The sequence below is a fragment of the Euleptes europaea genome, chromosome 7 (assembly GCF_029931775.1).
Source record: "Euleptes europaea isolate rEulEur1 chromosome 7, rEulEur1.hap1, whole genome shotgun sequence".
NCBI classification, from domain to species: domain Eukaryota; kingdom Metazoa; phylum Chordata; class Lepidosauria; order Squamata; family Sphaerodactylidae; genus Euleptes; species Euleptes europaea.
Genome location: NC_079318.1, coordinates 54,479,214 through 54,497,748, shown reverse-complemented (window position 1 = coordinate 54,497,748; position 18,535 = coordinate 54,479,214). Strand labels below are relative to the sequence as shown.

The window sequence follows — 18,535 nt, the reverse complement described above, 5'->3', positions numbered from 1 at the left end:
TTCTCAACATGGCCAAATCTGTGGCTATTTAAATCTGGAGACTGGAGCTGGGAACATTAGGGTTCACCCAAAATGATGAAAGAAACACCAGTAGCTTTAAGAAACGAAAGCCCTCAGAGACCATTGCTAGGTAACCACAATTTTACTGTCAAGCCTTGGTTTATGTCAGTAAAAGCCAGTTGGAGGCAGGAGGACCCTTTCAAGTGCTGTTTTGGAAGAGAGGAGGAAAGGAGAATGAAGTAAGCTGTTTGGGGTCCCTATTGTGGAAAGAAATGAGATATAAATGACGTACACAAATAATAAAAATAGATGGGGGCAGATAAAAGGTAGGTTGGGTGAAGGGTGGGAAGGACAGGGGATAGTGAGGATATGAGCGCTGCCAGGAGGATGGTAAGAGAATATAGTGTGGAGAGGGGGGGAAGTGAGGTGTCCCCCATGAGTCCCTGCACATTCTCCACCATGCAACTGGGCCTGGTTCAGCCAAAACCACGCAACTTGGCCAGAGATTTCCTGAGGAGAGGATACCAGGCAGAGGGAAGGAGGGAAAGCTGAGGATGGGAGCAGATAAAGGTAGACTGGCTGATGGGTCAGAAGGAGAGAAGGAACTAAAAAAAGCGAGAGGCTATGGGGGCTTTCAGGAAGGGAAAGAGGAAATAGTGGGGGAGGGGAAATGAGATGCCTCCCTGAAAGTCCTTGTGGGTCCCGTTTGTCTCACTCAACTCATCTTACTCACTCATCTTACTCAACATGGCCACTACTGTGGTTACTTAAATCCAGAGACTGGGGCTGTGAAGAGACATGACAAAGTTTTCTACAAACCTGAAATAGCCCCAGGTTTGCAGAAAAATCTGAAATCTTTTAAAATATATATATCCTGGGGTTAAAGGAGCACCTGTAGCTTTAAGAAACTGTTCTCCTCAGTGGCCACTGCTAGGCAACCACAACAGTATTGCCAGCCTTCAAGCCTTTATTTCTGACAATTATAGGCAGGGGGAGGGAGCAGAGCTCTTTACTGTTTTGGCCTTTGAGGGAGAACTCATTGGGGCTGGGGAGGCAGCAACCACCAGGCGACTTTATACCACACAACTTAAATGACTCAGTCAAGCATGTTTTTTGGCTACTGTTCAACATGAAAGCAGCTAGTGCTGTGAATTGGTTATACTATCTAGGAGACCAAGGATCAAATCCCCACTCTGACATGGAAGCTCACTGTGCGACTTTGGGCCAATCACACACTCTCAGCCTAACCTACCTCCCAGGGTTGTGAGGATAAGACAGAGGAGAGCAGAGTGACGTAAGCTGATTTGGGGCCCCACTGTGCAAAAATTGGATAAAAAGTAGGTTGACAGATGGGTGGGAAGGAGAGTAGGAAGCAGGAAACAATGAGGATATGGGGGCTGCAAGGAGGAGGGAAAGAGGAAATAGTGTGGGGAGGGGATACAGGAAAAAGGGAGGTACCCCCGGAAATCCCTGCAGGTTCCTACCATGCAACTGAGTCCGGATGAGCTGGCACTGTGCAATTTGGTGAGTTTTCCCAGGGAGAGGCTGCTAGGGAGAGGGAAAGAGCGAAAGCTGAAGACAGGGCAGAGCTAAAGGTAGGTTGGCTGGTGGGATGGAAGGTCAGAAAAAGGGGAGAGGCTATACTGGCTTTCAGGAAAGGGAAAGAGGAAATTAGACGGGAAGGGTAAAATGAGATGCTCCCTGACAGTTCTTGTAGGTCTACCACTTACAAATTTACAAACTTTTATCATGTCCCCCTTAGCCTTTTTTCTAAACTAAGAAGTCCCAGACTCTCTAGCCTTTCCTTAAAGAAAGGGGTTCTAATCCCATGATAATTTTAATTGCCCTCTTCTGTACTTTTTCCAGCTTTGCACACATCCTTTTTGAGATATGGTGACCAGAACTGTACAAAATATTCCAAATGGGCCACACCATGGCTCTATACAAGGGTATTACAATATCTGCCTTTTTTACCACTGCTGCACACTGGGACAACATTGAGCTACTTCCTATAATTGAGCTAATTCCTATAACCCCAAGATAACTTTCAATCGTGGTCTCAGACAATTTAGAACTGGCCAGCATATATTTAAAGTTAGGATATTTTGTTCTAATGTGCATCACCTTATATTTACCAACACTAAATATGTTGTTGCTCACTCTCCCAATCTGGACAGATCCTCGCTTAGCTCTCCATAACCAGTTTGGTTTTCACCATTCTAAATAATTTGGTAACCTTTGCAAACTTGGTCACTACACTGCTCACCTCCAATTCCAAATCATTTATGAATAAATTAAAAGCACTAGTCCCATATAAAGATTACAGTAATAAACTATACAATAATAAACTTTATAAACAAATACAGGAATAAACAACTTGAGGTTGCATTACCTGGCCAAAAGAAAACTGAGGTTGGGTTACTGATGCATGACTAAATGTGCTGGCAGACTTGGAAGAGGAAACTGGAAGACGATGTGATACACTAACTGCTAACTGAGTTCTATTTTGTTGTGTAAGTTGATCTCCAGCAAAATTTCCTCCTGAAGCAACAGACTGGACTGATGGGCCAATGCTGGGGTGTGCTGTAGCAGAAGAACTCACAACAGTAAACCGGTTGCTTGATGACATACTTGAGCCCGTTGACTGTCCAGGAGACATGGTAGTAAAGCCTGTTCTACCTTGACCAGGAGATAAATGCAACACAGCAGGAGATGCCTGTTGTAGTGGAACCTGACCACTAACAATTTGAGAAGTTCCATGGTTTACTATAACTTGGTTTCCAGGAGCTGCAAATGTTTGACCAGAAACTAACTGTACAGCAGCATTCTGATTATTCAGCATCTGTCCTGAATACGACTGGTTAGCTCTAAGCATGTTAGTAGAGTTCCTGTTTAGCATTACATGCTCACTGGACACCTGGCTAGAAACAAGCTGTGAAGGCTGATTCTGGAGCAGCTGTCCATTTATGGTCTGGATGTGATGAACTGAATTAGGATTTACTGACAGACCTGTGGGTATAAGAAACTGGTTTTGAGGTGCATGAGACTGTCCCATAGGAGAATGAATAACAATACTACCACCGGCATTACTTACTGCTTGAGGAGTAACCGATTTTCTTGTATTTTGTTGACTAACAATATTAACAGACATATGTGGACCAACCACTGAATTTTGAGGTGGATTTGATGAAGCAAAAGGAATCCCTTGTTGTACATGATGCTGCTGTATTCCCAAGTTATTCACATTGTAAGAGGTTTGCTGTCCCATCTGAATAGGCTTTGGTTGGATGTTGATAGGAACTTTGTTAGAATTTGGGGCAAGACCCCTCTGTATAATAATATTATGCACGGGCAAAGATGTCTGAAAATTTGTACTATTAAATGGGACAGTTACAGGTTGTGCTACTGGGCTTGAATTTGAGTTGCCAAACAACGAGTTACCATTAGGAGTTTGTCTATGAACCAAGAGTCCACCACTCATGTTTGCAGGTGTCTGCTGTCCTTTCAAAATAATGTGAGATCCTTCAAGATTATTGAGAGTCATCATGGAAGGTTGGTTACTAAATGAACCAATTAACTGTATCTGTCCAGAACCACCAATCTGACTACTATTTGACAAATGCTGGCTGGGAACACTGATCCCCACTTGTTGCATAAAGCCATGTTGTACACCAACTGTATTGCTTGCAAAAGATGCTCCAACTGGTTGCTGTACCACTTGAGTCACTCCTATCGGTTGCAGCGTCTGACCTGAGTAATTAGAAACATTAGAAGCCTGAGTAAAAGATGCTGATGAGGAAGGATGAAGCTGAGCTTGTGCAAACTGTTGGTTGGAACCTATGTTGGCATCCAGATATGCCTCTTCTGCCAAAGTCTGTTCAGTAATATTAGCTTCCTGCAGAGATTTCTGGAGGATATCAAACGGCTGATCTTCACCGAGATCAGGTAATGGGGAAGATTCAAGTTCATCATCAAGAAACTGAAGGCTACTTGGCAACTGTAGTCCATCACTTGGCCCCTCTCCAAGCTGACCACCCACACCTTTGATTGATGACTTAGGATCAGAGCTCTAAAAAGAAAAAAAATGTACAAATTACATCAGTTTGTTTAAAGCAGTGTTATATATTAGACTATGTTTTTCCTCCCTCGCTCAGAGAACTCCTTAATACCAGTGCTAAAAGAGCCAGTTTGAGTGTTACATTAATGAGCACAACTGTCCAGCACTGTGCAGGATGCTAGCACTTTTTGCACAAGATTTTCTGGCAGTACTCTCTTGGTCCTGTTTAGGTTTAGTACAAGAAGTAGGTGGGAAGCCCAGAACATAGTAGACAAGTGGCAGTGAAGCCAAGGCCAACGAGACTGCTTCTCCGCAGATCATCCTATTTAACAATGGGGATGTGCTAAAAGAGCTTAACTGGTGGCAATTCACATCATTGACCAGCACATTCTGTGGCTGCTACACTTATGACTGGCATTGGGATTAGGCAATTTGAAAGGGAGATGCACGGAAGGGGAGGAGAGGTACTTCATCCCCAGCCACACTGGTGATAGAAACAGGTTATGGGGCCCCAGATGGAATCAATGCAGCTGGGAAGGAGGGGTGGGGCTGCAGAGAAAAAGCAGTGGGAAGGATTCAGCACTCTTTAAAGAGGAAAAGGGGTGGCAAGGATCTGCTAGCACAAGTTGCTGCTGGACTGTGTATTTTAATGCAATCATTACTCCACAGCCCATTTTAGAAATTGAGAACAAATGGGGGAAACCTCAAGGACTTGGGGGGGTCACTTCATTTTCCCCTGTATCCCCTTCCTCACACTATTTCCTCCTTCTCTCCTCCTGGCAACCCCTATATCTTCTCATCTTTCCCTGCTTCCTTCTCTCCTTCCCACTCACCAGCCAACCTCTCTTTTCTCAGCCCCCCCCCGTCTTCAGCTGTATTTATTATTACTTATTTACTTCATTTATATCCTACCTTTCTCCCAAATGGGGACCAAGAGCAGCTTTCATCATTCTTCTCTCCTCACAATAATCCTGTGAGGAAGATTAGGCTGACAGAGCGCAACTGTCCAAAGGTACACCCAGCCAGCTTCCACAGCAGATGGGAAGTTTGAATCTGGGTCTCCCAGAGACTACAATCACTACAACATACTTTCCTTCTTCCCTCCCCCCTGGCAGTCTCTCCCTGGAAAAAGTCTAGTCAAGTTAAAAAGGTTGTGGGGTAGCATGTCACTCAGGTGAGTTATGTCATGGCTACTGCTGTGCCCGGAGAAGTTACACAAGTGTAGAGGCTGCCACTGGGAACAGGAAAGTTTTGTGGCATTATGTCATCCAAGAAACACCACCAAACCTGGATGAGTTGGACAAATTGCATGGAGTAAGTTGCCTGATGGTTGCTGCTGGGCCTGATGAGTCCTCCCTCCGGAGTAGGAGGGAAGGGAGCAGGGGTGAATTGGGAGGCCAAAACATCCCTGCAAAGGGTCCACTCTCCTGACTTCTGCTGACAGAAACCACGGTTTGAAGGCTGGCAGTACTGCCGTGGTTTCCTAACAACCCCTACAATAGCCACTGAGATCTCAGAGTGATTGATTTCTTTTTTTCCCCTAAGTAATGCTAACTTCCTCTTGATTAGAGTTAACAGTAGATATCAAGAGAACCACGTATTTAGAATACAACTTTCTACATCTGTTTGATGCATATGGCTCAAAGGAAACAAAAGATTAAGTCCAAAGAAAGAAAAGGGGGGAATCTGGTGTGACCTCCAAACGCACTCACATAACCTTTAGTGTACTTGAAAAGATTACATAACCTGAACTCTAAACCAACAGAAAGAGATTGCTCTTAGGCTGTCAAAATAACAGTCCCACCACAATACACACAGAGGGATATTTTCCCCACTTTCAAAAAATAAAAAGCTAAAACCCATTAGCTTCTTCTGAAAGTTTTTAAGCCACCCACCTAGGATCTAGTACAGCCGCAATGGTGACCCAAAAGATTCCTCTTAAGAGATGCCTGTTCCTTTAAGAAATCTTTTCTGCAGCTGGTCTGCACACATGCAGTCCCAGCGTGCGCCTGCACAGAAGCCATGACAATGAACTGCTAACACTAACTGTAAAAGAGATGGCCATATAACACTACCTTAATTCAAACATGACATCTTAGCAGCATAAAATGTTCATTGTTCTGTTACTGACTCTTCCATTTAACTGCAGGTCTTTATCATGCAAGAGGGCTCAATCCAGTCTTTCAATTAAGATCTCACTACTATGAGTGTAACCTGAATGTTGGCCCTAACCCTAGGCTAGTTCACTCAGGATGGAGCACTCTAAGGACAAACCGTCACCTATCAGATGCACAGGGATGTTTTTGCACCTAAAAAGGTGGCGGGGGGGGGGGGGAGAGCTCCTGGGTCCACTATGCACCCAATCCAGACTGGAGTCTCACTATGATTGTTAAAGAACTACAAATGCTTTTTAAATGGTGTCAAAGCCACAGGATGGATCCCTGCCTGCCGTCACTTGTAGTTTGGCCCTGTGAGGTGGAACATGCTCAAAGTTTTCAAGAAGAATAACCCACTTGAAATCAGCATGTAAAGCTCAGTAATATACAGGTTGAGTATCCCTTATCTGGACTACTTGGGACCAGAAGTGGTTCATATTTCAGATTTTTCCATATATTCGAATATTTTAGAATGTTTGCATACAGACGATGAGATATCTTGGGGATAGGACCCAAATTCATTTATGTTTTATATACACTTTATACACATAGCCAGAATTAAATTTTAAACAATATTTTTAATAATTTGGTGTACCCTGAACCATCAGAAATCAAAGGTGTAACTATCTCACCAGAATACCTGTATCAGCTATTAAACAAGAGCAACAACAAACAACAAACTAACTATGGCCAGCTTTCAGTCTCCCCCTACAATGCAGTGTACACTGTATTTTATTTTTTTAGGTGAGAGGAAACATTGAAAGCAGGCAGCACGGATCTGCCTGCCTGCAGGCTCAAAGGGTCCAGTTTTCGGATCAGTCCGGATATGGAATGTCCAGATAAGGGATACTCTACCTGTATATGGTACAGACTAGAACTGGACAATATAAGAGGGCCAAATACCATATCCACTCCATTTCGTACAGCATAAACAAACCACTGCAAAATGGCACACCTGAAATAAAAACCTGAAAAATGATTTTTCTTGTGTACTTACACTGGTATTGGCGAAAATGGAATTTGAGTTGGCTGCAGAATATCCTGAATTCGTCAAGTCTTCACTGTTCTGTAAGAGCACAAACAAGAAAAGCAAGAGTAAGTTAACATTAGCACAATTAGTAAAATTACAAGAGGGGCATCCATGAAGTCATAGGGGGAGTGAAAATTCCATCCCTCCTCCGATATGTCTCCTCCCCATACTGCTTCCCAGACCCAGTTTGCTGGCTCCTGTTTTTCCCATTTCCACAACTTCCCCCTCTTCCTCCTCCACTGTCTTCATCTCCACTTTCCCTCCCTCCTACTCAGTTGGCTCAGATTCCTTCCTCCCACCCAGCTCCACTACCCTTTTCTGGCTCTCCTTCTCCCCATCATATCCCCTATGGTTGTTCCTTCATCTTCCCAGTTCACATCCCAGTTCACCTCTCCCCTTCGTACTGCAGCCCATGTAACATTAAGCACCATTTTGAGTGGCTCTAACAACCCCTAAAGCCACCAGTTTGGTTTGTTTGTTTTTAACTCTAGTGGTTTTGGTTTTCAAAAAATGGCCTTTCTGCACATTTTGGGTTCCTCTGGGTTTGCAGAAACCTTGGGAGGTCCTATTGGGTGGATATTTTGATTTGAGTGTGGGAGGCACATGGCTATTAGAAATATAGAATTAACAGAATGTGACTTACAGATTTGCTGCCTGCTCCATGTAGGAAATAATTCAGTGCCTGGGCATCTCTTTAAAAATAAGGCAAAAATGTCATATAAACCTTGTATTCCAAAGACTTTGCATTTATTAAAATTCAAATCTGTTAATCAGCATAAACCGGAATAGTCATTTTGAATTACACCACCTTAGACTTATACGAAGCCAAAAGAGCCTTCTGCAGGTTTCCAATGGTCAATGGAAGAATCACTACTTTTCATGATGCAGAGTTTTTACTATTTATTACCTTCCCAGGCCCTCACAATATACAGTTTCCCTCCTGCCTTGTTTTCAGCAATGCCAAAGTGATCTGAATATTCAAATATTGCAATCAGAATAAATTATGCAAATTAATAAAAGGTGCATACTTATATCATCCATTATTCACAGTCTAGGATTGCATTTCACTACAGACTATGACTGTGCCTCTGGCTTGAAGTACTAATAAATATTCATCTTCAGAAAAGGTGTGTGTTTAGGTTGATTTCAACCTAACTCTATTTACCATCTAAGTATGGAGCACTTTAATGTTTGTAAATTATTGACTAGTATGACCACAAGAGGCTAAAGGCAAAAGCCAACCAAGCATAGCTTCAATGGGATGGCCTACATGCACAGACTGCACATAAGGAACAAGACAGCTGGATAATTGTTTTATGGGCCTAACAAATGCCTCCCATTCCTGGGCACATCACAGTACACTGCACAAGGATCAGGGGGAGGGGGGAGTCAAAAGGCTCATGGAGCCTTACGGGGATCACCTCTACTTTGGAAAAGTTATTGTTGTACTTTCAATGGTGGTTACAGAGCAACTACAAATATAAAATAATGCTCAGCTGTACAATGTGTGTCACTATTAGCTTTGAAGTATTAAGTTTTCCTATTGCTACCTAATAGCTTTACAGTCCTGGGAAATATAAATCATCTGCACAATGGGGAACCCACAATGACTTGCAAGAGGCATCTCCATTTCCTCTCCCCTACTATTTCCTCTTTCCCTTTCCTGAAAGCCCCCATAGCCTCTCCCCTTTTCCTGCTTTCTTATCTCCTTCTAGGGTTGCCAACCTCCAGGAGGGGGCTAGAGATCTCCAGGAATCACAACAGATCTCCATACTACAGAGATCAGTTCCCCCTTAGCATTGCCAGCTCCAGATTAGGAAATTCCTAGGAATATGGGGGTGAAGCCTTAGATGTGAGGTTTGGGGAGGGAAGTGACCTCAGCAGGATATAATGCCATAGACCCTCCAGGGGAACTGATCTCTGTCATCTGGAGATCAGTTTTAATTCCAGGTGATCTCCACCCCACCTTTCGGCTGACAGCCCTTGTTCTCATGGAGGAAATGGCTGCTTTGAAGGGTGCAGTTGGTGGCATTATACCTTTCTGAGGTCCCTCCCCTTCCCAAACCCTTCCCTCCCCAGGCCCAACCCCCAAAATCTCCAAGTATTTCCTAACCTGGAGTTGATAACCATATCTCCTTCCCCCGAACAGCAAACCTACCTTTAACTGCCCCTCTGTCTTAAGCTTTCCCTCTCCCCACACCCCGGAAGCCTCTACCTAGGAAAACTGTGGCCTAGTTGTATGGTGTCAGTCACTGGGCCAGTCCCACTTGCGTGGTAGGGAACCCTCAAGGACATGTGGGGGGGGGGCACCTCACTTTCCCCCGTATCCCCCTCCCGACACTATTTCCCCTTTCCGTCGTCCTGGCAACCCATATACCCTCTTCTCTTTCCCTGCCTCATTCTCTCCTTCTCAGCCATTTACTAACCTACCTTTTATCTTTCTCCCATCTTCAGATGTATTTATTTTTATTTACTTCATTTATACTGCACCTTTCTCCACAGTGGAGACAAAAGCAGTTTACATTATTCTCCTCTCCTCCTTTTTATCTGCACAACAACCTGGTGAGGTAGGTTAGGCTGAAAGTATGTGACTGGGCCAAAATCACCCAATGAGCTTCCACAGAAAGATCAGAATTCAAACCTGGGTCTCCCAGACCCTCCTCTGAAGCTCTGCTATACCACACTGGCTATCATAGGGTGGCTGCTGTTGAACAGTACCAAGCAACCATGCCTAAGTGAGTCATGCAAGTTGGGTGATATCAAATAACCCAGAGTCTGCTTCAAGGTCTAGGGTTGCCAATCTCCAGGAGGGACCTGGAGATCTCCCAGAATTACAACTGAACTCCAGACAACAGAGATCCATCCCCTTGAAGAAAATAACTGCTTAGGAGGGTAGACTGTATGGCATTATATTTGGCTGAGGGCTCTTCCATGCCCACACCCTGCTCTCCTCAGACTCCACGACAAAATCTCCAGGATTTTCCCAACCTGGAGCTGGCAATCCTAGTCAGGCCTGGCCCCAATGAGTCCTCCCTCAGGCCAAAAATAGGCGTGGAAAGGGTCCTGCCCCTTCCCCCTGCCTTTTACTGACAGAACCAAGCCTGTAATACGTAGTTGCTTAGCAACAGCCACTGAGGGAGTTCACTGCTTAAAGCTACAGGCACATATTTTATCATTTTCGGGTTTTTTAAACCCCACGATGTATTCTTAGATTTCACTTTTTAATGCAAACCTGGGGCCCTTTTCAGGTTTGCACAAAGATCTGTCTTGCCCATTCACAGCTCCAGTCAATGGATTGAAGAAACCAAAGATCTGGCCTACTTTGCTATTTGAATATAAGATTACTTTCTTTGTAATGGATACTAATGTTAAAGTGTAAATCAATAAAGATTATAAAATAATTACAAAGGCCAAAAACTGCAGCTCTCCATACTGCCTAATGCTCTTGTTAATGCAACATCACACACTCTTCTCCACCAAGAATACTTTGAACAGACATCATACTTAGTGCTTGCAATGCAGCTTCTTTGTTTCTTTTTCAATTTTGCCTCTTCATCCCATTTCATCTGTTCTATAGAAGCTGTACATTTTTTCTGAAATGTGTGTAGTCTTCTATCTCATGTTCCTCAAAACATGTATTTGATAGAATATAAGAACATTTACACTATTCCAGATGTTAGCAAGTATATGTTTTTGTCTACCATCATATGGAATTCCTTTGCCAACATAGACACAAAAGATATAACTGAAAAGCTGAGACACAAGGGAAGGAAACTACTTTGGGAAATCCACAGCCTTTCATGTGGGAGAGAGTCCACCAAGTTCCCCTTTCCCTAGGAACTACTGCACAGAGTGAAACTGACCCACCAATCAATTCACCTATTTTTATCCTGCCCTTTCTCCAAGGAGTACAGAGCAGTGTACAGCCCCCTCCTCCCCATCCTCTTAACAACCCTGTAATGTAGGTTAGGCTAAGAAACTGTGACTGACCCAAGGTCAACCAGTGATCTTCCTGTCTGAATGGGGAATTGAACCTGGGTTTCTATAGTACTAACTCAAGGTTCTACCCAGTACACCACATTGATTTTTCAATGTCACTGCTTTTCCTAATTTATGAAGACATCTATGACACCACCAGATCTTACACCATTCACCACATTATCTCATGCTTATTTTTATGTATCATCATTGTATACAAGAAGTCAAATGGTTTTATCCACATCTTGTTCTGTCTATTGCAAATATCAATCTGTATAATTGTGCATGCTCCTCTTCTAGATAGTGTGTGTTCACTACACCCTATCTCCACCCATCCTTACCCTGTGCCTTGTTACACCACCAGAAGAGGAAGAAAGTTATTTTGCGGCATCTCTAATGTCTTATTTGCTCATCCTCATCAAGCCCTTACCTTCAGGTCACCATCAGCAGTCCTCTCAAACTCTTCCCCTGAGACATCTCTCTTTGTCTCTTGTTCTATTGTCTCTTGTTCTATTGCCTTGGCAAGCACTTCCTGGCTAAGGATACAGCAGCCCTTGTCTGGCTGTAGCTGCCATCATTGCCATGGTTATGCCTACAGATGCTATCCTGTCTGTGGGGCCCCTGCTCACCTACTGCCTCCTGCTCAAGTACTACCATGAAAGTCAGTACAGCCTTCGGCAGGAAAATCTCCAAAGTAAGCAAGTGTAGCATAGTGGTTAGTGTGTTTGACTAGGATCTGGGAGATCCAGGTTCAAATCCTTACTCTGTCAAGGAGGCTTGCTGCGTGACCTTCGGCCAGTCTCACACTCTCAGACTAACCTACCTCACAGGGTTGTTGTGAGGAGAAAAGGGAGAAAAGGAGAATAGGGTTGCTAGCTGTTAACTCCCACTGCCCATCACCTCCCTGTCCGTTGGTGTAAGAAAAACAAAGAAAAAATTACCACTGGTGTAACAGCGTTACTTCACTTCTGGGAAAAACATGGAAGTGAAGTAATCCCTCTCTAGGAATCACTACAAATGCTATGGTTTCACCATAGTTTCCAGTGATTCCTAGAGAAACATATCACTTCCAGGTTTTCCCTGAAAATGACGTAATGCCATTGTCCCAATGGTGCCCCCATGTCCCCGAGGAGAACATGGGTCCCTACTGGGGGGAAAGGCAGGGTATAAACGAAGTAAATAAATAACAATATCCTCTCCAACCATGGTAGACAAAAAAGTCTAGTATTTACCACTGTCCTAATTGCAAAGACAAATTGCCCTGCTAGAACAAGGAAGGGGAGAAAGTAGACCATGGTCCACCAGAGAATTAATGGCAAATTTCTGGTTAGCTTTCCTAGTGGTTACAAACCACTCCTTTTGTTTTTAAGAAAGAGTGCATATCAAAGAATGCTTAACATAATTTACAGTACAATCCTATACAAGGTTAGGCCACTCTAAGCCCATTGAAATCAATGGGTACATTGAAATCAATGGGCTTAGACCAGAGTAACTACATAGGGCTGCACTGTTAATTACACCTTAATTTTAAGGAAAACCTAAGTGCAGTCTTGCTTTGTAAATGTAAAGTGTATCAGTGGGCAACAAGGATTCCAGTAAACAAAACAAAAAAGCACATCTTGCAAGACTGTGCTGTGTTATGGAGTGGTGCCTTTTCAATAGTTGGCCCTATTTTTTGGGATGCCTCCCTAAGGAAGCCTGCCAACCACCACACTGACTGTCTATCTTTGTCCAGTAAAAACTTTCTTATTCATCAACAGGGTTGGTTCATTGACTTGCTATTTTTGTAAGTTCTTTTAAGACAATATTTATCATTACATTATTATTTACTACAATCTTGTAAATTGTAAATATTTTGTGTGCTAGAGTGAAAAGGGGGCTTATAAAATTATTAATAAATCCACAAATCATTTGAAAAGTAATCTCATTTACAGCACAGACACAACATATAACATATAATAAAAAACAGTGCAGCGTGATCTTAAGCATGTTTATTCAAAAATAAGTCCAGCTAAGCATAATAAGACTTACACCAAAGCAAGTTTTCAAAGTACAGCTACAGTTTTTAAACAAGTCTACTATTTATTTGACAAGCATTATTTCTGCAATGTGAATTTTACATTCCTCCTCTGCAATATGGTCTAAAAACAAACTTACCCAATAAGATCAAAGAGACAGGACTCATCATCATCATCATCCATGACAACTAAGGAAAAGCAAAGCACTCATATTGTAACACACATTGATTTTATAATTCTTTCCATAACAACACAATTAAAAGGAAAACTGTTTTTCATAATAATTCTGTGGAATGTGTTACTGGGTTGGATCCAACTAGCTTTTCTACTGGTGAAAAAGGAAGGAGGGGTCCTCTTTGATTACCAAAAAAGGCTATGATGGGGTTCATGGCTCCAGGATGTACAACAGCCATGTGGGACAGAGGCTGTAGTAGGAAGAGAAGTCAGGCAAGAGAGAGTAAAAAAGCTGGCTGAATCCAGCCCATTCTATACCATGGGTCTTTTATTACCGCTTCAGACTGAAAACTGTAAGTCTGAATACATTTCAACCCATTAAAACTTACTTTCAAATAAACATACTACATGGATCAGATTATAGGTAATATGGCTAGTCATAAATCTTAACAATATTTTGTATTTATACTATATTAAAGAACAATCCTAAGCAGGTCTACTCAGAATCCTACTTAGGTCTGTCCAATACTGATAACTCTTAGGAAAGTGCTTGTAGGACTTCCCTGTTAGTCTTGTGTGTTCATACAAACTTATAAACATTACAATCTGTCAAAAAGGCCAGTATTAATTTGCACATATTACACATGGGAGCGACTAAGGAATAGTGATTTGTCTTAGGCCATCCTGGAGATTCATGGCTGAGACAAATTGCAATAGTTTATACCTTTTCATAACTCATCTTTCCCATAACATTCCGGCCCAGTAGGGCAGAGTGTAATCAAAGCATGGATTAATACAAAATCTAATACAGAAAAGGATTGATTCAAGATCTAATATGGCATGTCCCCTATCACAACCATACTGCACTAGCCCTGTTATTCCAGTGCTTTAAACAACTGTTATTACTGAAGATATAACACGATTCACCAAATCTAGGCTCAGTTCCCTAATGTAAAGCAAAACCATCCAGACAACTCTGCTAGCAGTGGTCAGCAGGGATCCATCAAACCAGAATCTAAAACCATAGACTGGAGTTGATTTGTCAGCTGCATTTAGTCATAACTATGGTTTTGTAAGAGATGCAAACGCAGACACTTTGATCTCCGGCACTGCCCTTGCCCACTCCCCAGCCACAGAACCACCTGGCCAGAACAAAGAGGATGACACCAGCATTTATCGAAACAAAGATTTGAGTGATCAACTCAGTTCAGACATCACATAAAACTATGGTTGAATTAAACTAAGTCTGGTTAGTCTGAATGCAGTACATGGCACTAATGATGGTTGGTCGACAAATGGTAAAAATTGTCTGTTCGTCAAACAACAGCCTGAATGCATCATTTGAAATTTGTTTAGTAACTGTAGTTAGTCTTAACTGTGGTTTTGCATGATGTAAGAATGTGAATTTCCTGGCTTAATCCTAGGTTGTTCCTCAGTGCCACTCTGGCCACAGTACAGGCCAGGATACCAACAGGGTATCTATGGGGGAAAGTGCAAGGGTGATAAAACTAGTGTTTGTCAAGACAAACCAGGATTTAAATGACTATCTGCAAGGCAAATCCTAGTTTCACGAACTAACCACAGTTAAAATATGTTTGTTATATCTGAACCAGCCATCGTCTATGAGCCGAATACGTTTCACAAACTAACTATAGCAAGAATAAACACAGTTTCACCCATTATGTCTGAACTGAGCCCAAGAGTAACTATCTTCAACCTCCATTTTTTGGTACCCTAAAGGTCAAATATATGAACCAAAACCTCAGTATACTTTGGTTCTTGTAGGTTATCCGGGCTGTGTAACCATGGTCTTGATATTTTCTTTCCTGACGTTTCGCCAGCAGCTGTGGCAGGCATCTTCAGAGGAGTAACACTGAAGGACAGTGTCTCTCAGTGTCAAGTGTGTAGGAAGAGTAATATTACTCTTCCTACACACTTGACACTGAGAGACACTGTCCTTCAGTGTTACTCCTCTGAAGATGCCTGCCACAGCTGCTGGCGAAACGTCAGGAAAGAAAATGTCAAGACCACGGTTACACAGCCCGGATAACCTACAAGAACCAATGAACTCTGACCGTGAAAGCCTTCGACAATACCTCAGTATACAGTTTTCAGTACTGAATACACTGCAATGGATTAATTAGCAAAATACTAGAAGATGAATAACTAATGAACCATCCACTGGTAGCTAATTTTCAAATTATATATACCAGACTGAATCCCATGACCCCCTTCTGCTGAAAAATCTTCCGCTGGCGGAAAGAGTCTGTCTACAACTGGAACAACAACAACTCCCATTTCTCCAGCAGGAGTCTTCATCAAATAGAACAGGGGTGGGGAACGTCAGGCCCGGGGGCCGTTTAAGGCCCGCGAAACCATTTGGTCTGGCCCTTCGTGAGTCCTGGCAGATCTCTAGCTCAGAAGGATCTAAGACTGGTGATCCGCCCCTTCCCACAGACAGGAATAGCCTCTATTCAAGGCGGATGTGAATTTGTTTTGCCGAGAAAAGGAACCTTTTTTCCCCCTTGCAGAAGAGTCCTTAGCTATGGAGCTGCTAGGACCGCCCAAGAAACTGTGTTATCCCTTTCCCACCCGGGCCAAGGAGAAACGTATTCCCTCTGTACTATAAGAGGGCTGGGGGCAGAAGTGGCGACAATGGAGGGGTTAAAGGAGGCAGGGCCAGAATGCACGGGGGGAGGGGGGAGAGTTCTTAGCTAGTGTGTCCTCATTTCATCCCTGCAGGCAGAGGTAGCAGGAGCTGGCTGTAGAATCCGGCCCTGACCATGCAAAGTAGGAGCAACTCTGGCGTGTGGCTGGACAGCTACACCCAACTGGTGCAACAAACCATCCTGTGCCACCAGGTGGGCGAGTGTGCCACTGGCTGGATGCCTGCTTGCCAACGAGCAAGGGGGGGTGTCATCTGGGGCAGCTGCCTGCTTGGGGCTTGGTCGGCTAATTTTTAAGTTGATAATTTTGTATGGCCCTTGAATGATGTTATAAATATCCAAATGGCCCTTGGCGGAAAAAAGGTTCCCCACCCCTGAAATAGAAGGTGGGAGGGAACCAACTTTTACACTATTTGATTTTCACAAGTCTGCCAACCTTTTCTTTAGTAAGAGTTACTTCTGGAGAACGAAAAATACCCTGAACCACTCCCCCCCCCCACTCTAGCATGTTACCAAGTTTTGTTCTGACCTAAAAACAGTATTTGGCAGGGGCGTCAAACATAAGGCCCAGGGGCCAGATCTGGCCCCTTGAGAGCTCTTATCTGACCCACTAGCAAGCTGAGGCAGCCACCTCACCCAATCCTGATCTGGGCTGGGGCAGCCTCCCAGCTCCCAATGTGTCAATTATCAAAGACGGTTAAATAAAAGAAAATACTGTAAGAGTGTTATTGTTTTAAGCATATTTGTATTTTAAGTAAAAAATAAAGTAAAAAATAATATTATTAATTGGCTTTGCCTGTGTCTATAGAGTTTGTATCTCTAGTACCTGGCATTAAATTTTATGGTACACATGGCCCGGCCTGACCAAGTGACACTGGTGTCATATCCAGCCCTTGTAACAGATGAGTTTGATACCCCTGGTATATGGGCTAGGAAGAGTCCCAGAAATGGAACTGTTAGCTAAAGAGCACACAGAAAAATCATATGAAATAAAAGCTCTTAAAAAAAAAAAGCCTAGATTAGATCCCGGGTCTTCAAAGGCAAGGGATCCCAACATAGGGGCAGAAGCCAATCACAAAATGTTGGGAGATTCTTAGCCAAGCACCCTCCTATGGTGAAGGAAGCTGTTTCTAAATGCCTGCTCCAGGTGATATAAAGGTGATGCCTCCTAGGTTTTTCTGAAGCACTTCCTGCTCCAGTGAAGTGGAGGAAAGACAGGATTGAAGCTTAGTTTTAGGAAAGTGGTTTGAGGAAGAAGCAAATAGACATTAGGAAACACCATGATGGGCACCATGGTGCTATGGGTGCATATGGGGACCACTGGTCTACTCTGCATCAGCCAACAAGCTACCTAATGGAGACCCCTACTCTAGATCACCCTGGGCACAGCCTAGGATGAAACGGAAATAGTAAGCAATTAGACGGAACGTGTGTTTGATCTGGTCAAATGGTAGTTTGTTTGGTAGATATAAATAAAGAGTATTTGAACTAGGACACCCCGCAAATAGCTGTTTGAACTACCATTATATTATGTGCATATTACCATAGTAAATGAAAACATCCCTTCTATGGAGGCAGTCCTGAAAGATGGTGAGCCCTGTGTCAGAGCCCCACCTCTTGCTGCCTGTGTTGTTTACCAATGGAGATGTATTAAAGTGCAAAGCTTCTACCACTGACAAACAGAGGAAGGCAAAGCCCGTCTGATTCCACTGCATACCAAATGGGCCATTTATGCATCACAGATGCAGCCTCACTGCAGAGATCCAAACCTGGTCAGGGCTAGGGTTTGCCTTAAATTCTTCCCTCAACAGCAGATTTTGCTGGTTAGTTCTAATCATCTTCTTATTGCTTCTTGGGCCCCTTCTTCTTCCAAGTCTTTGCAAGTTTAGACCTACATAGACCATGTACTTGAAATTTTGAACAGAATTGAGAATGTTGCCAGATACAGCTTTTCTAGCCACAGAGTTGCAGTCATGGGAAACTACACGTAGTGGAATTTTCCTTCAACAAATCTCAAACCTACAGAAACCCTCTTAAGTTCGCCCAAGGCAACGTTATGTTTTCTTGGCATTCTGGGTCAATCCTGAAGATTGGTTTCAGAGGATTAGCCATGTTGGTCTGCAGTAGAACAGCTAGATTTGAATCCGGTAGCACTTTAGAAATTAACAAGATTTTCAGAGTATGAGCTTTTGATAGTCAAAGCTCCCTTTGTCAGATACAAGCTGGAATGGAGATCTCGGAGTACTTAAATTGCAGTCAAAAAGTGGGAGAGATGCTGCAAAGAAGGAACTCAAGATGCAGAGGTACAATGCGCCTAGTATTACAATGTATTACATAGTACATATACTATATATAGTACACATACTAGTACTATGCTCATTGTACCTCTGCATCCTGAGTTCCTTCTTCGAAACACCTCACCCACTTTTGGACTCAGAGATCTCCATTCCAACTTG

General features: G+C 43.1%; 1 protein-coding gene across 2 annotated transcripts in view; it reads right to left on the bottom strand.

The window, feature by feature from the left end:
• BICRAL (BICRA like chromatin remodeling complex associated protein) overlaps window positions 1-18,535 on the bottom strand; it is a 40,517-nt gene that overhangs the window by 13,667 nt on the left and 8,315 nt on the right. For both annotated transcript variants that reach the window (XM_056853142.1, XM_056853141.1), the window contains 4 exons: window positions 13,379-13,427; window positions 7,887-7,935; window positions 7,211-7,279; window positions 2,393-4,069 (listed from right to left, as the gene is read on the bottom strand). In XM_056853142.1, the coding sequence (XP_056709120.1) occupies window positions 2,393-4,069; window positions 7,211-7,279; window positions 7,887-7,935; window positions 13,379-13,422 (1,839 nt within the window). In that variant the 5' untranslated portion in view covers window positions 13,423-13,427. The remainder of the gene's footprint in view (window positions 1-2,392; window positions 4,070-7,210; window positions 7,280-7,886; window positions 7,936-13,378; window positions 13,428-18,535) is intronic.